Below are 24,156 nucleotides of genomic sequence, written 5' to 3' on the forward strand. Positions count from 1 at the left end.
TGACTGAGGCAGAGGAGGCTGGACCAGATGGTTCTGCCCCAGACAGCGGTTGAGGAAATTGGGATCCCATTGGAGAACCTCTCCAGGATTCCAGTCCAAAACTGGGGCATGTAGTCGGAGCCAGGGCATGCCCAGCAGCACAGGGTTGAAGGCCTTGGGTAGGACAAGAAACGAGATGAGCTCGGAATGAAGGGCTCGCACTTGGAGCCTCAGCGGTTTGGTCATAGCTATAATCGGGTCGGGCAGAGGTAGTCCATTCACGGAGGCAAAGATCAACGGCCTCTCCAGAGGGGTTGGGGGCAACCGGAGATCCACTAGGTCTTTGTGGATAAAACTGGCTGCGGACCCAGAGTCCAGATAGGCAGAGGCCCGGTGGGTCTTCTCGCCGGACATTATGGTCACAGGGATGGACAGAGAGTTCTCTATCCAGCGCTGTACCGCATAGGGTTGTCTCCCTCAAACAATCCTAGGCGTTGGAGTTTTTTGGTTTCTGAGGACACAGACGCACAACATGGCCTCCAAGGCCACAATACAAAGTCCTGGAGTGCATCCGCGCGGTTTCTCCTGGACGGATAACTTGAGCCTATGCAGGTGGACCGGCTTATCAGGTGGGCCACTTTATGAGGGCAATAAAGACTGCTGGAAAGTGGGGGCTAGCCTAGGGAGTCTTTTCTTGGGCTCGTTCCCGGAATCTCATATCAAACCGGGTGGCAAGCAAAATGAGGTCTTCCAGGGTAGGTGGCAGATCACGAGCAGCCAGTTCGTCCTTGATCTCGGACAACAGTCCCTGCCAGAATGTAGCCACCAAGGCCTTGTTTCAGGACAGCTCACCTGCTAGGGTACGGAACTGAATGGCGTACTCGCCCACGGAGGCGTCTCCCTGGTGAAGGTTCAGCAGGGAGGCAGCTGCTGACGAGACTCGTCCAGGCTCCTCAAAGCCCTGGAAGTCTTTGGTCCTTGTCGTTCGCAGATAGGGCCTTGTCAGTGAGCAGAGAAATGATGAAGGCAATCCTGGCGCCATCAGAAGGAAACGCTCTGGCATGTAAAGAGAAGTGGATCTGGCATTGGTTGAGAAATCCCCTGCAGGTACTTGCATGTCCGTTGTAACGAGGCGGTAGTGGTAGCGAGAATCGGGGGATCAGCACTGCTGCTGACAGGAGGGTCAGCCGAGGTAACCGGAACAGGCGCTGAGGAGGCTGCAGCTTGCGCATCCAGCCGCTGTGCAATGGAGTTCACTGCCATGAGTTGGGCCTGTCGTGACCGAATGTCTCGCAGATCTGCTTGCATGGCTTGAGATGTCCACATGGTCTTGTGTTGACCAGCGGGGTCCATGGCCTGAGCGTACCGTCACGGTGGGTGTGTAGACCCACTGGGCCATACCGCAGTTGCAGGATAGCAGCTGGCCAACAGGATACCAATCAATGTCTATAGTTCGAATAAGGGTACCTGTGGTAATTCAGACAGTAGCGATGGTAGGCTTGGATCGGACCTTAGCAGCAGGCAGACACCATGAACGGTGTAACGCAGATGTAGTATACGGTACCACGCGACTCCAACGCTCAGTGGCAGAGGAACAAGGTAGCACAGGATACAGGTACAGGAAACCACTAAGGGACCATTTGCAAAGACTAACACAGGTAAACACAACAACGCTCAGGCAATGACGGAAGGGACAGGGCCCTTGTTATAGTCCAGGATGATCTTGGGCTAATTTGACATACAACTCAGGTACGCGCACCCTACGGGACACAGCAGAGTGAAGCGGAAGTGAGCGAGTAATCCCAACGGTCCATGTTCATGGGTGTCACAGCTAGGTGCTTGATTTTATACACATGTGGCAATGGGACTAAATAAAACACCTGAATTCAATCATTAAGAGGTGGGTTCCAAGACTTTTCTCTATATAGTGTATATTACAGAAATAGATTCTGCATTTACTGCCAAAATTAATATTAGAATATCAAATCAAACTCCTTAAAGGCCATTAGAAGATAGCCATTAAAGTTTGTGTATCCAAGAGGATTAGTAGTTGGTGTACGGGCTCAATACAAAGTCTATGAGCCCACAAACCACCTGCTCGGTTTTCTGAAAAAAGGCAATCAGAAACAAAAGCAGCTCAGCACTTACCGAGCACTTCTGACACTTTGTTTTAGCGATCGGTGGGGGTCTCAGTACACAGGCATCCACTAATCAAAACTTCACTATGACACGTTAGAAGTTTTCTGAAAGTTTATTTACCCTTTTAAGTCTTGATAAGGTTACCCCTTCATCTAGGTATTAGAACCTGCTCCAATACCTGATAATGCATTTGGCTAATGTTTACAAGAAAAACAATTATGCAAATTGGTAAAGCAGTCGTCAGGAACTGAACTTCTTGGACGAAACTCTGGACTCTTCAGTCTTGCTTTGCAGCCTTGACCACTCTGCTACTCTCTGTCCTTTGCTTGTCCTAGCTGTTTGAGCCTTGTTTGCTGCTCTTGCTGTGCACCTGCTATTTGGCCAATCACAAATTGCTGCCCTATATTTATCCAAAGCTTTGTACTTTCCGTGCCTGGTTGTTCTGGCTTGCCAGTAATCCAGCTTCCCTGTGCTTAACCACTATTGCTCTCCTGTGCATCAAAACTCTGCAAACGTCTGACCACTAATGACGGCATTTGGAATATTGCCTCGTTGAGGGACCATTTCCCTGGATCGATAGACTCTGCCTACCATCGTGTTCTTTGACCCTTTGATATGGACAGAACAGATCTCTCTACCCTGAGGAATATTTTTCAAGATAGTTCCTGAAGATGAGGATGATTAGTGCCCCCCTGATGTCTCAAAAGAACACTACTGTCGTCATATTGTCGGAGTAGACTTGAATATGAGGATTCCTAGGTGGTGTCCCAAACTGCTCTCAGTTCTAGATAATTTGAAGACCTCTGTCTTATCTGATGAACCCATGCCCCCTGAAAGAAATATTCTAGAATGTTAAATCCCCTCCCAGCCCTAGAGGCTGGCAGCCGTGGTCACCGATATGAACGGGGGATAGATGCCAAGGAATTTAACCACATGATATGCCGTTTCCTGCCACCAATCTAGAGAATGAGAAATCGATATATTTTTTTCAGAGATTTGTATTTTTTGTTCCAACAAGACCGGATATGAAGAGTAATTTTCTTAGAATAAAAATATGCAGGAAATGGTGTTCACTTTGTGAAGGATATAGAATGGGAGTATTCTTTTTATTGTTGGAAATTAACATCTCATTTCCAGGCTTGACGCAGCAATGAACTGAAACCTTTTAATTTAAAAAGAAGTATGGACACATGAATAACGGATTAGTCCTTCTTAAATAACAGACTTCTCTGCATTATCTATTAAGCAACAAATGTTAAGGAGAACTACTAAAGCAGCCGAACAAAAACATCCTAGATTGTACAACACAAATTACTCATTGTTCCTTCTTCTCTTGTAGCTGTGGTGTTTATCTTCATCCCTGAAACAAAAGAAAGCAAAAACACTTGACCAATATATTTTTGTCCGCTTGAAGTTGCAGTCAATCATTAAAACATTGTAATTTCTTTTAGAATCAGATCGGTAAAAGTATGATCCTCCAATCTTATTAACCCGTTAAGCCACCAGGAGGTAACTGTGACGCCATAATTTGATTTACATTAAAGAGGCTCTGTCACCAGATTATAAGTGCGCTCTTACATAATCTGATCGATGATGTAATGTAGGTAACAGTGGTTTTTATTTTGAAAAACGATCATTTTTGAGCAAGTTATGAACAATTTTAGACTTATGCTGATTAGTTTATTAATAGACAACTGGGCATTTAACTTTTTACCAACTGGGCATTGTAAAGAGAAGTGTATGACGCTGACCAATCAGCATCATACACTTCTCTTCATTCAAGTTTAGCTGTAATCGCAGCACAGCATGATTTCGTGAGCTCACGATGTGCTGTCACATACTCCCACATTAACATTACCGAAGTGTCTTGAGAGTGAATAGACATCGCCTCCAGCCAGGAGTCACACTGCCGACACTTCGGTAAAGTTTCTGTGGGACTTACTCACAGCACAGTGTGATCTCGCGAGATCGTGAAATAAAGCACATTTTTATATTTCTGGTACACTGTGTACTGTACGGGCTCCTGAAGAAACTCCTGTCCTCATCGTAGAAAGTGATTTACAGCCTTCAGCAGTGACAGTATTTCTGACTTTTGTATGGGAGAACTTGCTTTATCTGTATTAGTTATCTGCTAAAACATATTTTTTTCTAATCTGTGGTTGACATTTTGGTGGCTTTGGAAACAATTCCTAGTTTTCCAGAGAGTTATGGTCTGAAGTTACAATATTTTCAATTTATAATGTTGACCCGGAACCAATTAATATTGTAACTTGAAGGACCACTGTATATGGTATCACCGCGATCGTAACAACCCGAACAATAAAGATTACATGTTATTTAAATCGCAGGATGAATAGTGCACAAAAAAACGTCAGAACTCCTTTTCCTATCATCCCCCCATCCTCCCAAAAAATTGTTAAAACATTAATCAATAAGTCCCATGTTCTCCAAAGTAATACCAATAAAAACTACATGTTGTCCAACAAAACACAAGCCCACATACTTCTACAGCAACGAAAAATAAAATTATTGCTCTTAGAATGCAGCGATGCAAAAACAAATTTGTAGCGTTTTAGTGTGCAAAAGTAGTAAACTACACCACAAAGTAGTATTTACACATTTGTAAATTTAGAACAAAAAAAAAAACAAAAACCGGCGGAATAACGTTTATATGTAAACCATAAAAAAAATACTACTCACCCGCATAAAAACCCCAAAAAACGTTGACATAAAAAAAAAAACATAAATTAATCGCTTCAGAATATGACAAAAAAAATAAATGCAGATTACTGCAGACCTTAACGCCAAAATGGGCTTGGTACGTAAAGGGTTAATTAATACATTTTTTTTATATATATATATATATATATATATATATATATATATATATATATATATATATATCCTGCACACACATTTTATATAATTTTGTTGGAATGTGCTGTTCAAATTTTTGTTGTTTATGTGATCCATATATGTGGGGTTAGTGACTGCCTCCATTTTTGTTCTTGCACTCCTCCCATTCTGCCTGGGTGATTTTAATTAGTTCAATGCTGGATCCTACCATCCCCAGGTATATATGTAGGCTTAGTCCCAGTTCTGGGTGTATGTGCAGCGTAGGTTCCCACCTTACAGAGGTCGCCTTGTCGTGGCAGATGGGCAAACACTTTTTGATCAAAATGTGCACTAAGAACCTCCCAATTATAAGTAGATTTAGCTTTAGTGCATATTTATTCATATTTAGTGGTTTAGGTGGCATTAGTGTCGCAGGGTGCTGTCGCCATTCTTTTTCTGATATATATATATATATATATATACATACACACACAATCTCAATCACACTACAACAACCACACATTTTACACAGCAAGGCACTGTTCACATCTGTGTCAGGGCGTTCCGTTGTTCAGCACTGTAAGAGCACAACAAGGGAATGCCTGAGGCAACGGCTTGACGTTGTTTTACTGGTAACAATAGTGAAGCTTGCTGCACTATGGTTTTCAGTAATTCCTGCCGAATCTACGACGGAAGCCCCTAACAGAGCCTTCGACGTAGATGTGGACAGTCTCTAAGAGACTTTAAGAAAGTAGGGCATCTTTGTGTAACAGATTCTTAAAAGGAATTTACCAGTTTTATGCAAAAAAAAAAAAAAAAAAGCCAAGACTGGATACAATTGTATCCTCTACTCAGCAGAGAGCAGGACTAGATATGTGCAGGTTTGCAGTCTGTGAATGTAAACAAGAGGGTTTAAATTCCCTGACAGCAAACATTGAAAATGGTGGGGGAATTGAAAAAATTGCTTAACTTAATTTATCCAGTGATTACACTTTTTTTTTTTTTTATAAAACCAGATAAGCTCTCTAAATATTCATGGCATAGTGTGCAACAAAATTAATATCTTACCTGTCTTTTTCATGTCTAGAATCCTTGTCCCTGCCCCGACTGCGCCTCCTCCGTGTACTACTGCTGCGCTCCGTTCTGCGTTCAGATCGATGTCTGTCCCGGTGACTTCCCGCAGATTGTCTGGACTCTGTAGAACGGGATCGCTCCCGCCTGAAGAAGCAACACACAAAACTTTTACAGTAGTGACTGTTTCACGCTAAGTATTAATGAACTCGCTGGACTGAATTGAATGGACTGTAAAACATTCACAGTAATCAGCTCGGTGTCTTGTACTGTATACTGGACTCATTCCCACAAATCGGACTACAAGAATGATGCATATTGCAGCTAATGAACAATAGGCATTCCTTCACCCAGGGAAAAGATTCATTTTGGCAACCCGCTACATTACAAAGTACAACACATGTTTACATTCTTATTTCTTATCTACAAGCCCAAACAGATGCATCCTAATTCTTAGGGTATGTGCACACACACTAATTACGTCCGTAATTGACGGACGTATTTCGGCCGCAAGTACCGGACCGGACTCAGTGCAGGGAGCCGGGCTCCTAGCATCATACTTATGTACGATGCTAGAAGTCCCTGCCTCGCTGCACGACAACTGTCCCGTACTGTAATCATGTTTTCAGTACGGGACAGTTGTCCTGCAGCGAGGCAGGGACTCCTAGCATCGTACATAAGTATGATGCTAGGAGCCCGGCTCCCTGCACTGTGTTCGGTCCGGTACTTGCGGCCGAAATACGTCCGTCAATTACGGACGTAATTAGTGTGTGTGCACATACCCTTATTATTAAACTCCTACTTTACCCAGGATATGCCCGGCCCCTTCTAAACATTTAATATAGGCAATTATAGTATTCACCTTTTCATTGAGGAAGAAGAAACGGTGGAGCTTGCTTCATCATGGACGTCATCATGCCATTTGCTGCTCATCTCTTCCATATGAACATTAATAACATCCCGTATTATCTGGAAAGAAAACAGAAGTGAAATGGTGTCTACTATATTAACCCCTTAACGCCGAAGGACGGATATATCCGTCCTCAGCAGCTGCTAGTTCGCGCAGGACGACGGATATATCCGTCCTGTGATGGCGCGGGTACTGAGAGTTTACCCACGCGATCAGCGGCAGGAGCACGGCTGTTATACACAGCCTGGCTCCTGCTGCAACTGCCGGAATCGAAGCACGCGCCGATTCCGGCAGTTTAACCCATTAAATGCCGCTGTCAACAGTGACAGCGGCTTTTAATGTGTTTGACAGAAGGGGGAACTCCCTCTGTCTCCCGATCGGCGCCCCCGCAAACAAATCGCGGGTCGCCGTCGGGTTTCCATGACAGCCGGGGGTCTAACAAAGACCCCCAGGTCTGTCTTCAGCATCTGCCTGTTAGGCGATGCCGGAGGCATGACCTAACAGATTGCCTGTCAGTTTTACACTGACAGGCAATAGTGCTTCAGTATACTAAGTATACCAAAGCATTATATATGCGATCGGCACATCGCATAGTGAAGTCCACTGGTGGGACAAAAAAAAAAAAAGTAAAACCGTTAAATAAAGTTTGTGAAAAAAAAAATAAAAAAAATTACAGTCAAAGTCAAATAAAACTACTGTTTTGCCCCAAAAAGTGGTTTTATTTAATAAAACGGTCAAAACAAATCACACATACACATATATGGTATCCCCGTGATCGTAACAACTTGACCAATTAAATGAACACATTAATTAAACCGCCGGATGAACGGCGTCCAAAGAAAACGCAAAAAACAACGGCAAAATTCTCTCTTTTCTCCCATTCCCCCCATAAAAAATAAAATAAAAGTTCATCTATAAGTCCTATGTACCCCAAAATAGTACTAATGAAAACTACACATTGTCCCGCAAAAATCAAGCCCACATACGGCCACATCGACGGAAAAATAAAAAAATGACGGCTCTTGGAACGCGGCGATGCAAAAACAAGTAATTTTTTTCTAAAAGGCTTTTTATTGTGCAAACGTAGAAAAAACATATAAAACCTTTACATATTTGGTATCCCTGTAATCGTGCCGACCCATAGAATAAAGTTAACATGTTATTTACGCTGCATAGTAAACGGCGTAAATTTATAGCGTGAAAATCAATTCTGGAATTTCTGCTTATTTTCAATTCTCTCCTAAAATAAAGTTAATAAAAGTTAATCAATATGTTATAAGCATCTAAAAATGGTACAATTACAAAATACAACTCGTCCCGGAAAAAACAAGCCCTTATACGGCTATGTCGACGGAATAAAAAAAAGAGTTACGACTCTTGGAATGCGACCGTGAAAAAACAAAAAATAATCCTTGGTCATTAACGTGCAAAATGGCCCGGTCATTAAGGGGTTAAAATGAGTTTCAAAGACACAACAGCATATTAGGACCGGCGGCTCAGACGCCAGTCTTAATCTAGTGAACGCTGGCGTAAGATACGACCCCTTAATAAAATCACATTTAATGGGTTAAACCAAGTCTTGAAAACACGCAGGTAGAGTACTACATTAAATTTATATTCAAACACAAGACAATCCAAAGGATGTACTCCCAATAACTGTGTGATTGGTAATGTAAATATACATAACCAAACAAGAAGTTCTTTATTGATATAAGAGTTTATTAACCCTACTAAGGACAAACAATTGTAGATTAAAATTGTAATCCATGGACTGCCTTTCCTAATTATAAATATTATATTCTCAATTTAATATCGATTGGCACATCTGTAGAGGGTAAATATATAGAAATTCACCCTTTTATAATGTTATAGGATATTATCAATAGCGATTCAGAGCATCTACAGATTATATATTAGAGGCATTCCTCCTGATGGGAGTCTAATGTAGAACTCAGAAATAAAAATGCCAGTGTTTCCTACATTCATTGAAGGTGTTCTTCCTAACATGAATCTCATCTATAGTTAGAAACAAAAAAGGGAGTGACAAACTTCTATTAGATGCATTGGAGCAAAGATTCAGTTCAGCCTCCCCCCGACCCTTTTTGACATTTCTTTCCCCCTGGCTAGGTATTCTTTTTCTACCAATCAATGAGGTGTAGTTTTATAACGGAGGCTAATGAGAATATATGCGGACATAATGAACAGCCTCCTCTTGTACATAGTACCAAACACGTCCCCTTGTAGGTACTGCCAGCCCCCCTGTAGATATTGCCACACACATCCTCCTGTAAATAGCACTACACCCCCCTGCCCTGTACATAGAGCCCTTGGAGCTCCCTAGAGGAGCCCCTGACATCACCGTCCATATATGGATAGTGACATCAGGAGCGGAATCCCCGGTAAGAGCGTCGAAAAAAAAATTTGGCCGGGGATTCCTCCATACCTCCCCACAACCAATGCAGCGCGCGTAGCAACACAGTATAATTCCCTCTAGCTGCCACTATACAGTATAATGCCCACACAGATGCCCCTATACAGCATAATGCCCCCATTCAGTAGAATGCCCTATAGATGCCGCCATACAATATAATGCCCCACACAGTGTAAGGCCCACATAAATTATAATGCACCATACAGCATAATGCCCCCACAGCTGCCCCATATAATATAATTCCCCTATAGCTTCCCCATACAGTATGTCGCCATAACTCCCCCATACAGTAAAATGCCACCTTAGATGCCCCTAGTGCCAGTGCTTACATATATAGTGCCTCAGTGCCAATGTAGATCGTGCCCACAGTACCAAAGTAGATAGCACCAGTGTCCCCTGTAGATAGTACCCCTATATAGTGCCAAAGTGCCCATGTAGATAGTGCCACATCCCCCTTGAAGATAGCACCATCGGGACTCCCTGTAGGAGCGGAATCCCCAGCAAGAGCGTAGGCCGGGGATTCCGCTCATAGATGCTACTGTTCATATATGGACAGTAATGTCAGGGGCTACTCCTGGAGTGGAATCCCCTGCCAGAGCGTCAGCAACGGGGATCCTGCGTCAGAGGAACCACTGACGTCACTGTGCATATACAGTGAAGGAAATAAGTATTTGATCCCTTGCTGATTTTGTAAGTTTGCCCACTGTCAAAGTCATGAACAGTCTAGGTTAATTTTACCAGTGAGAGATAGATTATATAAAAAAAACAAAAACAGAAAATCACAGTCAAAATTATATATATTTATTTGCATTGTGCACAGAAAGAAGTATTTGATCCCCTACCAACCATTAAGAGTTCAGCCTCCTCCAGACCAGTTACACGCTCCAAATCAACTTGGTGCCTGCATTAAAGACAGCGGTCTTACATGGTCACCTGTATAAAAGACTCCTGTCCACAGACTCAATTAATCAGTCTGACTTTAACCTCTACAACATGGGCAAGACCAAAGAGCTTTCTAAGGATGTCAGGGACAAGATCATAGACCTGCACAAGGCTGGAATGGCTACAAAACCATAAGTAAGACGCTGGGTGAGAAGGAGACAACTGTTGGTGCAATAGTAAGAAAATGGAAGACATACAAAATGACTGGAAGACATACAAAATGACTGTCAATCGACATCGATCTGGGGCTCCATGCAAAATCTCACCTCGTGGGGTATCCTTGATCCCGAGGAAGGTGAGAGCTCAGCCGAAAACTACACGGGGGGACTTGTTAATGATCTCAAGGCAGCTGGGACCACAGTCACCAAGAAAACCATTGGTAATACATTACGCCGTAATGGATTAAAATCCTGCAGTGCCCGCAAGGTCCCCCTGCTCAAGAAGGCACATGTACAGGCCCGTCTGAACATTGCAAATGAACATCTGGATGATTCTGAGAGTGATTGGGAGAAGGTGCTGTGGTCAGATGAGACTAAAATTTAGCTCTTTGGCATTAACTCAACTCGCCGTGTTTGGATGAAGAGAAATGCTGCCTATGACCCAAAGAACACCGTCCCCACTGTCAAGCATGGAGGTGGAAACATTATGTTTTGGTGGTGTTTCTCTGCTAAGGGCACAGGACTACTTCACCGCATCAATGGGAGAATGGATGGAGCCATGTACCGTCAAATCCTGAATGACAACCTCCTTCCCTCCACCAGAACATTAAAAATGGCTCGTGGCTGGGTCTTCCAGCACGACAATGACCCGAAACATACAGCCATGGCAACAAAGGAGTGGCTCAAAAAGAAGCACATTAAGGTCATGGAGTGGCCTAGCCAGTCTCCAGACCTTAATCCCATCGAAAATTTATGGAGGGAGCTGAAGATCCGAGTTGCCAAGCGACAGCCTCGAAATCTTAATGATTTACAGATGATCTGCAAAGAGGAGTGGGCCAAAATTCCATCTAACATGTGTGCAAACCTCATCATCAACTACAAAAAACGTCTGACTGCTGTGCTTGGCAACAAGGGTTTTGCCACCAAGTATTAAGTCTTGTTTGCCAAAGGGATCAAATACTTATTTCTCTGTGCACAATGCAAATAAATATATATAATTTTGACAATGTGATTTTTTTTAATATAATCTAATCAGTCACTGGTAAAATTAACTTGGCCTAAAAATTCTAGACTGTTCATGTCTTTGACATTGGACAAACTTACAAAATCAGCAAGGGATCAAATACTTATTTCCTTCACTGTATTGACAATGACGTCAAGGGCTTTCCTAGGCACAGCGCTTAAAGTAGTGCTGTGCCCGGGGAGTCCTCGGCGAGCGCAGGAGCTTCCTCTGCTCCTCCACTCTGAGTTAATGCTGAAGCAAGGAGCTAACTGTTCCTTGCTTCAGCATTAGGTGAAACTGTATCTGCATCCTGAGGACGCAGATACAGTTTACTGTGGGACAAACCCCAGCTGCCCGGAACGGTTGGGAGGTACGATTCCTCTCCTAGAGAAGGAGCCTCTGGCATCACTGTCCATATATGGATAGTAGATCAAATCTGTGGCACTCTGCAGGTTGTCTGGGTGCTGTAGGTAGGGTTCCCACCCCGTAGATACTCGCAATGAAAAACTCAAGCACTCCTTCGGTTGAAATATGCAAAATAGGCTTTATTTTAAATAAGGCAATATAAGAGAAGAGGTGTAACGTTTCGGCCACATGGAGCTATGGGCCATGGCATGCTAAGCACTGGCTTTGCGGCAGGGTTCCTAGTCTGTTGGGGGGGGCACATGCGGTGCATCAGGTCCCCGGTTCAGATGGACTCGGGAAACCATTAAGGTTGGTCAGGGTTGATTAACGGTTCCTCAGGCACGGCTTGCTCTTAGTCGGTGGGAGTACCGAAGGGAGTCGTGCCCCAGCCCATCGCGTGAGGTGCCGCAATCTGTCTGGTTCAGTGAGCTGTACTTCTTATTGTTATAAAGAGTGTCCAGTGACACAAATTTTGCCATAATGCTGTTGTTGTGTGGTTATTTGTGTTGAATAATTGGGAGCTTAAAATGTGCACTCCTTATGAGAACGATAAGAATCTAAATACTGATGTGACCAACCCTAACAATTAGGTACCATGCACACATTCATTACTGTACGCTAATGGACTGCTGAAATGGGGAACACAATACATTCTATTTTGACTTTGCCTTGTTAACCCCTTCCCGCCGCAGCCCTTTCAGATTTTCATTTTCGTTTTTTTCCTCCCCACATTCCAAAAGCCATAACGTCTTTATTTTTCCGTAGATATAGTACTATGAGGGCTTGATTTTTGCGGGACGAGTTGTAGTTTTTCGGAGCACCATTTATTTTGCAATATAATGTACTAAGAAACGGGGGAAAAATTATTTGTGGGGTTGAAAACGAAAAAAAAACAGCCATTCCTCCAGTTTTTTGCGCGCCATTTTTACGGAATTCACTGTGCAATTAAAACAACATGTTAACTTTATTCTGTGGGTCAATACGATTACGGTGATACCAAATATATGTAGTTTATTCTATATTTTACTACTTTTACATGTAAAAACCTAAGTGTAAAAAATAAAATTTATTTTGTGTCGCCAAATTCCGAGAGCCACAACTTTTTTATTTTTCCGTCGATTAAGTGGTATGAGGGCTTATTTTTTGCGGGATAAGCTGTACTTTTTAATGATACCATTTTGGGGTACATGCGATGTGTTGATCACTTTTTATTTAATTTTTTGTGGGAGATGAGGTGACCAAAAATTCTTGCGTTTACAATTTTTTTTTTTTTACGGCGTTCACCATGCGGGTTAAATAATTATATATTGTAATAGTTCAGACTTTTACGGACGCGGCAATACCAATTATGTTTATTTTTTTTTTACTATGCTCTAGCAGGAAAATGGGAAAAGGGTTTTTTTTTTGAACTTAATATTTATTTTTTTACACAAAAAAAAAACACAAAAAACCAGTTAGATGCACGATATACTGCCATTCTGACAGGAAACCATTAAAGAGGCTCTGTCACCAGATTTTGCAACCCCTATCTGCTATTGCAGCAGATAGGCGCTGCAATGTAGATTACAGTAACGTTTTTATTTTTAAAAAACGAGCATTTTTGGCCAAGTTATGACCATTTTTGTATTTATGCAAATGAGGCTTGCAAAAGTCCAAGTGGGCGTGTTTAAAGTAAAAGTCCAAGTGGGCGTGTATTATGTGCGTACATCGGGGCGTTTTTACTACTTTTACTAGCTGGGCGCTCTGACGAGAAGTATCATCCACTTCTCTTCAGAACGCCCAGCTTCTGGCAGTGCAGACACAGCCGTGTTCTCGAGAGATCACGCTGTGACGTCACTCACTTCCTGCCCCAGGTCCTGCATCGTGTCCGACGAGCGAGGACACATCGGCACCAGAGGCTACAGTTGATTCTGCAGCAGCATCGGCGTTTGCAGGTCTGTCGATGTAGCTACTTACCTGCAAACGCTGATGCAGAATCAACTGTAGCCTCTGGTGCTGATGTGTCCGACACGATGCAGGACCTGGGGCAGGAAGTGAGTGACGTCACAGCGTGATCTCTCGAGAACACGCTCTGTGTCTGCACTGCCAGAAGCTGGGTGTTCTGAAGAGAAGTGGATGATACTTCTCGTCAGAACGCCCAGCTAGTAAAAGTAGTAAAAACGCCCCGATGTACGCACATAATACACGCCCACTTGGACTTTTAAACACACCCACTTGGACTTTTGCAAGCCTCATTTGCATAAATACAAAAATGGTCATAACTTGGCCAAAAATGCTCGTTTTTTTTAAAATAAAAACGTTACTGTAATCTACATTGCAGCGCCTATCTGCTGCAATAGCAGATAGGGGGTTGCAAAATCTGGTGACAGAGCCTCTTTAAGCCCTGCCGGAGGCAGGGCTTATAAGGTGTACAAAGATGGCGGACCTGGGGGCCTTCATTAAGCCCCCAGGCAGCCGTAGCAACCATCGCCCCTCCCCGCGATTGCGTTGCGAGGGGCGCAATGAGCTGTTAGAGGGGGTCGCCCCCCTCTTTCTAATGATTTAAATGCTGCGGTCTCTGTTGACCGCGGCATTTAACGAGTTAAACTTGCGTGATCGCGCTCGAGCGCGATGCCGCTAGTTACTCGGAGGTGTCGGCTGTAACAAACAGCTGACACCGGCATCGTATGAAGCGGGTTCACTCCGTGAGCCCGCTCCATAGTTCCCCTACCCGACTTTGCCGTATGGATACGTCAAATGTCGGGAAGGGGTTAATAGAAACATATCAAAAGCATAAGCATATAAGAACACAGAACTACTAAGTAACTATACAAAACGCCCAATATACTACCTCCGTATAGGACTTCTTTGTAATGTGAACATTCTTAGCCCTGTAAGACTGGCGCCTCCTTTTGTAGTCCCGCATTTCTGCCATTATTTCCAAGTGGGATTTGGGACATTTGTTCTCATCACCTTCAAAATAAATATATATTAATAAAACGGACAACTTTCTTAAAAAAAAAAAAAAAAAAAATCACTAAAAAAAGGGGACTATGATTAAATATTGTATCGAAAACTATTTCCAAAACCACAATCAATACACTTGAGACAATTCCCCCAAAATCATCATGTAGGTAAGAAACAAAGCCAGGTGCCCTATGAAAAAGAGGACTCATAACCCCTTACCAACATTTGACAATTGTACAACAGAGTCAATAGGATGTTACACCCGGGATTGGAGATAACTCCGGTCCCAGACGTTTAACCACTTAGATGCTATGGGTCAACAAAATAGACAGGAATTGCGGGGTGCCGATGGTTGACATGCAAGCCTAGGGGCCTGATGAAGGGCTCAATAGGAGTCGGTAACCTTTAAGATACACTGTAAAACAAAGGATAGGAAAAGCGTACAAAAAAATTTAATAACTCAATGTTCGAAATAAAACCTTTTCCCATTTTTTACCGAAGGTAAAAATGAAAAAAAAAACAAAACATTTCCATGTCCATAAAATTATGAGCTGTTACAATATAAATAAAAAGATCCAGAATTTATATGTCTTTTGGTCACCTAAATTCTTAAAAAATAAAGTGATCAAAAAGTCGTATGTACCCAACGGTACCAATAAAAAGTACAGCTCGCATTGCAAAAAACAATCCCTGACACCACTTTGACAGAACAAGACAAAAAACTATAATAATATCGAAACCTTGATTCATTTTGGAAGTCAAATCTTCAAACAAATCAGATGCATTTTGCTCAACAGGCGTCTGTTTCTTAGTCTCCAGAAGGACATATTCATATATAGCAAGACGATCGGCAGCTGTAAGGTCACAGACGGCGTATTTGTGGTTTAGAGGAACTTCGACAGCTGAAGTGGAGTAGTCACCTGAAGCACATAAAAGGTACAGTCATATTGATATTACACACACTCACCTCCAGTGTAACCACATAAATATATACATTATATGTATCTCTATACACACACACACACACACACACACACACACACACACATATATTTAGAACCCCACTGAAAGTAGAACCATACGACTTAGGCTATGTTCACACGGGGTATTCTGCCGAGTTTTTTCACGCGGGAACCGCGTCGCAAAACTCGGCAGAAACGGGCCGAGAACGCCTCCCATTGATTTCAATGGGAGGCGTCGGCGTCTTTTTCCCGCGAGCAGTAAAACTGCCTCGCGGGAAAAAGAAGCGACATGTCCTATCTTCGGGCGCTTCCGCCTCTGACCTCCCATTGACTTCAATGGGAGGCAGGAGAAAGCGTATATCTCGCTGTTTTATGCCCGCGGCGCTCGAAAAACGGCGTGATAATTGCCGCGAAAATCGGCGTGCAGGGAGAGGAATATCTGCCTCAAAGTTCCAAATGGAATTTTGAGGCAGATATTCCTCCCCCAAAATACTCCGTGTGAACATAGCCTAAGGCTCTATTCAGATCTGCATTTGGATTTTCCGTTGCTCTACACTGTCACAGGAGCACAACAGAAAACCAAAGCCGCCGAATCAGTCGCATGACGGAAACCAGCAGCGTTCAATGGAATCCATTGACTTTACTGGGTTCAGTCCGGTTTCCATCATGGTGTCTGTCGTTTTGCCAGATAAAATAGTGCAGTATGTGGAGCTATTTTGTCCAGCAAAAACTACAGAATTTGCAGCGGAGACCACTGATGGAGCCTCTGACGCAGATGTGAGCAAAGCCTAAGTAGAGCGAGCCAATTATTATAATTCGGTTATTTAATAACAGTAAAAAAAGCATATTGTTAGAATTATTTTGATTTACATAATAAAAATAATCTCTTGTTAAAATGGTGGCATGACTAGCTTCACACAGCCAAACTTTACAGACAATAGAAAGACCATTGAGAAAATCTAGCCTTGTTTGGAAGGAAGGGAGGTAATGAGCGCTCCCTAGGCAAGAAATTTCCATCATGCAATCCTTCCCTTCTCTATGAAAACGGCAGCATAGGATGCATACCACCCCGACGTACGCCAAGAGGCAAACATTGGGTCAATAGGACCATATGGATAAGTTCAGCTTATGCGCCAATAGCTTTCCCAGCACATATAGCATGTCAAACCTACGCTGAATATGGGAAAAATTACTATTTGGAACTGCACGCTCCAAATAGATCCAGATTCTTTATTATTATTAAAATATAAACAAATGGGATTTTTTTTTCCAAAAGGATATAAACTCATAAAAAAGGATACTGCACATAAGCACAGTGGTTGTTACGAGAGATGTCAAGATGCTATTTCCGCTCTATACTCACCCCTGCTATGGAAAGAGAAAAAAAAACGAACACAGATTACACTATAATATATACAATGAGGTACAGAACAGCCAAATACACATGAAACGCTATTAGTATCGCCGAGATACAGGTGAAACGTTACAGTCTCAGCAATAATCCACTTACGTTTGTCCCACAATTTATCGTCACTTGAGGCAGGGGCATTATCCTTGGCATCTGTTATTATCTGAAACTGCTTCGATGTATCTATTAGGATGAAAATAGAATCAGAATTACCATCCCATATACATTAGAATCATTTTGCCTCAATTTATATTCTACAATGACACAAAACTCCACAATGTCAACATAACCACTTCCTACCGCAGCCATTTTTCGGATTTTCACATTCGTCTTTTTTCCTCCCCACGTTCCAAGAGCAATAACTTTTTTTTTTTTTTCCATTAATATAGCCATATGAGGGCTTGTTTTTTGCAGAACGAGTTGTAGATTTTCATGGCACCACTTAATGTAGAGGGAAAGTGGAATTTTTTTTATTTGTGGAGTGGAATAGGAAAAAACAGAGATTCCTCAATTTTGGGGGGGGGGGTTTCGTAACAGCATGTTCACTTTATTCTGCGGGTCAATAAGATTACGGCGATACCAAAACTACTAATTTTACAAGGAAAAAACTGATTGTTAAAAATAAAATTTGAGTTTTGCCACCACATTGCGAGTCAGAACGTTTTCGTTTTCCATCAATTCAGCAGCATGAGGGCTTATTTTTTTGCGGGGCGCGCTGTAGTTTCTATTGGTACCATTTTGGGGTACATTCAACTTTTTGATCCATTTTTTTTTGTGGGAGATGAAGTAACCAAAAAAGTGAGATTCTGGCAGTTTAATTTTTACAGCATTCACCATACGGGTTAAATAATGATATATTGTAATAGTTGGGACTTTAACAGGCGCGGCAATATCAGTTATGTTAAATTATTTTATTTTTTTTACATTGTGCTTGGGGAATTTTTTTATATAGATATAGATGGGTAGATTATTATAATATATATTATATATTGACAAAGATCCCATAGAGACGGATCAAAACGTTGCCTGCCTGGGGTGAATAAACACACCACTTTTTTTGGGAATATATATATATATATATATATATATATATATGTATTTATTTATTTATTTATTACACAAGAAAACGGTGACAGCACACGGCGAACACTAATGCCACCAAATATAAATAAATATGCATTACAGCTAAATCTACTTACAATAGGGAGGTTCTTAGTGCACATTTTGATTAAATTGTGTGAGCCCATCTGCCACAACAAGGCGACCTCTATGAGATGGGAACCTACGCTGCACATACACCCAGAACTAAGCCTACATATATACCTGGGGATGGTAGGAATCGGCATTAACCTAATTAAAATCACCCAGGGCAGAATGGGAGGATCAAAAGTGGAGGCAGTCACTAACCCCACATATATGAATCACATAACCACAAAAGTTTGAACAGCACATTCCAACAAAATGAGACAAAATGTGTATACAGGTGCAAGAACGCCTGCGACTGAAAATTTATACAGCACACAAGAAAATGGCGACAGGTTTTATTTTTTGTTATATATATATATATATACACACACACACACACACACACTTTCTGTTTTTTTTTTTTACTCGCCCCCCCCTAGGGGACTTGAACCATCGATCGCTTTCACGATATACTGCAATGCAAAGGTATTGCAGTATATCATTATACTGACACTCTCCTATGAAACCCTGTTGCAATGTTTCTAACCATTTAAATGCCACGGTCGCTATTGATCGAGGCATTTAAACGGTTAAATGAGCGGGTGCAAGATACACGCTCATTCTATGGAGCGGGCCCAGCCTGTAACCCCGCTCCATACTCACCCACCCGATGTGCACTGTATATATACACAGCGGATGTCGGGAAGGGGTTAAAATTAAGAGATTTTCATAGTAGCCCATGAGCTGGGCCCCCATTGATGGTCAAACCCTGTTGGCACTTGGGTTTCTAAAAGAATCTATAAGGCCTGCTTTATACGGCAGTGTTCGGTCCGCGAGATGCATTGGCCGTATTTCCCAAACCGAACACAGTTCAGGGAGCCGGACTCAGCATCAGATGACCACGATGGAGGAGAGTCACTGCCTGCCTGCGGGACTACTGCTCCGTACTGAAAACATGATTACAGTATTGGACAGTATTCCCGCTGGGAGCCAGGGACTCCTAGCATCTAAGATAACAATGCTAGGAGTCTGGCTCCCTGAACGGTGTTCGGTCCGGGAAATATGGCCAACATACAGTCCGTAACTCACAAACCGAAAGGGTGAATTCACACGCTGCAGAATTGATGGAATTTTCAGTACAATACATGTGAAAGGCGTTTTAAAAACCCCATCCACATGTTTTCTAATTTGCATATCAATTCTTTCGCAGATTGGTTGCGGATTTCCCCCTTTGCAATACATAGGATAAAATCCATGTCACACATTCGGATTTCGTTGTGGATTTGCGGCGAAATCTGTGGCGGAAATAGGCGCAGCGTAGAGACTCAAACTAAATGTTAATTCACACATGGCGGATCTTTTCCTCATGTGGATTTGCATTGCAGAGTGAAATCCACATTGAAAATCTACAGCGGAACGGACATGCTACGGATCTGGAAATCTTTCGATACATGTGGATCTGATTTGGAAAACCCTATCCACTGTACTGTAAATGGTTGAGGAATACGTATCGAAAATCCACCTTTGAAATTATTTTGAAACTTTCTTATTTCTACAATGCCAAACATTGGTAATGGCATGCTATTTGCAGGCTCCGGTAATGGGGGAAATGATCGAATCATTGCTTGTCCGGCATATGGAAATTAAATTCATACCTACCTATAGTAATTGAGGTAACCTTTGCCTTTTCATAGAAGAACTGGGGGTCATGTACGTCTGCCTGTGTATAAAAAGAGCTGGTATATAATACGCTGTGTGACCATAAGCGGCAATCAAAATACAATTAAAAGAAACAAGAAACCCTGAAGTATAAGCCCACTCACCACTTCATGAAGACCTCATTCAAGTTAAAGGGTGACATACTTCTTTCAAACTTAAAGGGTAACTAAACGTTCAAACTTCTGACATGTCATAGTGACATGTCAGAAGTTTTGATTGGTGGGGGTCCGAGCACGGAGACCCCCACCATTCACTAAAACGAAGTGGCAGAAGCGCTTATTTTTTGTCTTTTTCCGGAAAGCTGATGTAGCGGAGTACTGGCACATAGACTTTCCACTGAGTCCGAACACCGCTAAATCTCCGGAATAAGCCGAGCAGCAACTAAGCAGCTTCGATTTTGCGATTGGTGGGAGTCTCAGTTCTCGGACCTCCCCCAATAAAAAAACTTCTCATGTGCTACTATGACATGTCAGAAGTTTGTTGAATGTTTAGTTATCCTTTAAGAAATCTATCAGACAGCACACCCCCTATGCTGTTTAGTATGTACGGTGCTGTGATGCTTCCATTTAATATGCATAGAGGGTGGAGGACAGTACACCGACCAAAGCTACCACCACACAGATATGGCAAGCCCCATCATCAGCTCTAGGCTATGCCCCATCATCAGCTCTAGGCTATGCCCCACCGGTCATGAGTCACCCCCATTCAGGCAAACCGCTGAAGAAAAAGCCAAACAGTGATAACCAATCAAACGTTGGTCTTTTTTATTTGACATATACACTTACTTCCTCCTTGCTGTAGCCCAGCCTATGACGTTTGCATAGGACGACATGCTTCTCCAGAGAGGACTTAGGCATTCGGTGATTAGAGTCATAGGGACACACTGCAGTATCCTAGTGAGGAGAAACGGTTATAAACAAAAGATGGAAAAAATGTCCGCTTGACTCACTGCTCAATGCCAGTAGGTTGGTGATAAGCTCAAAAACACAAACATTGGGCCAAGTGGATCAGAAGTTCGCAATTAATACTATGGACGTTGTATGCCACCTACTTGGTTTGGCCTGGTCCAAATTACTCTGAAAGAAGTAGAAGGCCTGGGCTAAACTTGAACTGCTGCAGTCTACAAGATTGCCTACAATTCAATGTATTCCATTGGACTGTGGCTTGAGACTTAAAAATTAATGTTGCACTACAAAAATTCTCCATGTAGCCCATGTCTTAACTAAAGACACATAAAACTAAAGCTGGATATTACAGGGTGCAATAATGTGGCCCAATATCCCAGATCCGAACAGCAGTTTTCTATTGATCAAAACCACAAAAAAGGCCATACTCACTAGGTAGGTGGGTGGGTGAAAACCCGTTCCCATCAGGACGCAGACGGGTCAAAGAATGCTGCAGAAGGAGTGTGCATTAAATAGTGATAGCCCCTCCCACTAGTCTTGAGGGGAGTGGCGGACTAAGTGCTCAAAGGTGTGCGATAAATGAGTGTCAGTGTAGTGCTAGGGTGTGAATGGATGGTAAAAAATAAATATGTATGTATGAAAGTGTCAGAACTGTGTAATAATGTAATAAAAATAAATAAATAAATAAATAAATAAATGTGATGAATAGGGGTCAGTGCTGTGAATAGTACATGGGGTGTCAGTACTATGTGTAATACGTGGAGGGATAATGTGCTGGTCGTCAGGCATGGCGTATCTTGCCGAATAACAGCCTATTTGTAACGCCGCTAGTGTTAGCTAAAGCGGGCTGCTCTGCATTCCAAACCAAACGCCAGCACATCATGCCCTCCCAGCATATAAGACCCGGCTGCGTCCTGAAAAAAAGTATAGTATACGTAGTAAGAAATATCCATGAAACATGGGGTATTAGTTGTTATTTTGGCCAAAATACGCAAAGCTCGCAACCCAACGTCAAGGGTCCCCAGTGCCTTGCGAGTCCCTAACCAGAACTTTTCGTTCCTAATTTAAAAACACAAACAGAAAATAATGGGACATAAAGATCATCAAAACCACAAAAAAGGCCATACTCACTAGGTAGGTGGGTGGGTGAAAACCCGTTCCCATCAGGACGCAGACGGGTCAAAGAATGCTGCAGAAGGAGTGTGCATTAAATAGTGATAGCCCCTCCCACTAGTTTTCTATTGATGTCTAAGGGTATGTGCACACGTAGTGACCAAAAACGTCTGAAAATCCAGAGCGGTTTTCAAGGGAAAACAGACCCTGCTTTTCAGAAGTTTTTTGACCAACTCGCATTTTTCGCGGCGTTTTTCGCGCCGTTTTTTACGTCCGTTTTTGGAGCTGTTTTCATTGGAGTCTATGAGAAAACACCTCCAAAAACGTCCAAAGAAGTGTCCTGCACTTCTTTTGACGAGGCTGTATTTTTACGTGTCGTCGTTTGACAGCTGTCAAACGACGACGTGTAAATGACAGGTCGTCTGCACAGTACGTCGGCAAACCCATTCAAATGAATGGGCAGATGTTTGCCGACGTATTGTAGCCCTATTTTCAGACGTAAAACGAGGCATAATACGCCTCGTTTACGTCTGAAAATAGGTCGTGTGAACCCAGCCTAAGGCATAATTGACACGACCGTGTAGTATTTACAGTCAGTAAATACTGCACCGACTCGCCGTAAAGTCTCACCCACATTTGCGGACCGTGATCACAGTAGTAAGTATAGGAGCACGGTCCGTAAATGCAAATAAATAGGACCTGACCGATTATCGCGGGTCATTTCTACGGCTCGGACACACACTCTTAAATATAAGGAAAGGTGGCAGATAGAAATGAATGGGTCAGTATTTTATCCGCAATTACGGATCCGTAATCTCGGATAAAGATCACGGCCGTGTGCATGAGGCCTAAGACGTCCGCCTCTTTCATGTGGCTTCTAACCCCAAACCCCATAACAAAGTGTCCAGGACTATCAGTGAATGATTCCTGGCACCGTCCAGCAACAAAACACGTCTGTGATCCTTTCTGCCAACTTGAATGCTCCAGCTCTGACTTATCTTATGTACACCACTGGCACAGTATTATAGGTACAAGAGCATGGGAACCTACGATTAGAGATTATTACGGTGTCGACAATACATGGGCACAAAAGTGGGGAATAGCTACACAGTGGCATCACTGTATTATTTAGGCCTAGTGTGGGGGCTATTGTACACTAAAATTTGAAACAATTCAGTGGCATGTCACTAGAGCTTGGTACACAGTGTGAAAAGAAATATAGATAGGGTAAGTTTTGGAGTTGTGGTCAGGGGGCACAGGCTTCATTTATAGAGCAGTGGTGCTGTGTAGCCATTCATAACATGACCACAAGGCGGCGCTGTATCTGAATAGCCGCCCACCGCAGCTGTAGTGCACTCTACAGACCTGCTCTCTGCCCGCCTCCGCCTTCTCCTCCTGCTGCTGCTGCTGCTCCCAGCCAAGATCCTGCAGCAGCTGGGTCAGACGGCCCCGGCATAGCTCCGTAAAGTTCTTTAACTCCTGCAATAGTTGATGAGCATTCCTTGACACAGGACTCTCCATCACCAGATCTGAGCGCACACCGGAAACCACCACGGCGGAAATACACAGGATGCTTCCGGGCTGTACTGCGTGTCAGACCTCGTTTTCGTCTCTCGCTTTGGTCCGTATGTAACGAGATGAGAGTCATTTGGGGAGACTTTTAGTGCCTCCTTGTGGTCAATTGTTGTAAATTATTTGAAAGGGAAACCGGAAGTGATTGCATTCGCTCCATGCACACGGCCGTAATTTTCATAACTATGTTCACACGGAGTATTTTGCCGAGTTTTTTTACGCGGAAACCGCGTCGTAAAACTCGGCAAAAACGGCCCTAAAATGCCTCCCATTGGTTCAATGGGAGGCGTCGGCGTCTTTTTCCCGCGAGCAGTAAGGCCCTGTTCACACTGAGTTTTTTGACGAGTTTTTTGGGGCAGAAACCACACCAAAAAACTCAAAAACCGCCCGAAAATGCCTCCCATTGATTTCAATGGGAGGCAGACGAGTTTTTTTTCCACGAGTAAAAAAAACTCGTCGTGGTAAAAAGAAGC

General features: G+C 42.9%; 1 protein-coding gene across 1 annotated transcript; it reads right to left on the reverse strand.

The window, feature by feature from the left end:
- Nucleotides 1-3,187: 3,187 nt before the first annotated feature.
- SNRNP48 (small nuclear ribonucleoprotein U11/U12 subunit 48) lies at nt 3,188-23,681 on the reverse strand. The gene is made up of 9 exons (XM_075826661.1): nt 23,477-23,681; nt 20,879-20,986; nt 20,034-20,094; nt 17,292-17,372; nt 15,560-15,739; nt 14,704-14,825; nt 6,887-6,993; nt 6,022-6,171; nt 3,188-3,478 (listed from the first exon to the last, which is right to left on the reverse strand). Exons 1-9 carry the CDS (start codon nt 23,630-23,632, stop codon nt 3,430-3,432), a joined length of 1,014 nt encoding a protein of 337 aa, XP_075682776.1. The 5' UTR covers nt 23,633-23,681; the 3' UTR covers nt 3,188-3,429.
- Between the last annotated feature and the right edge of the window lie 475 nt (nt 23,682-24,156).

This window comes from Rhinoderma darwinii, chromosome 5 (genome assembly GCF_050947455.1).
Source record: "Rhinoderma darwinii isolate aRhiDar2 chromosome 5, aRhiDar2.hap1, whole genome shotgun sequence".
NCBI lineage: Eukaryota > Metazoa > Chordata > Amphibia > Anura > Rhinodermatidae > Rhinoderma > Rhinoderma darwinii.

Bases quoted from the DNA above. Each gene is read 5' to 3' on its own strand.
- SNRNP48 (XM_075826661.1), bottom strand. From the start codon at position 23,632: ATGGAGAGTCCTGTGTCAAGGAATGCTCATCAACTATTGCAGGAGTTA. The intron at 15,740-17,291 runs GTAAGTGGATTA...TATGTGCTTCAG, and splicing joins CGATAAATTGTGGGACAAAC to GTGACTACTCCACTTCAGCT. The intron at 3,479-6,021 runs GTAAGATATTAA...CTTTTGTTTCAG, and splicing joins TCTAGACATGAAAAAGACAG to GGATGAAGATAAACACCACA.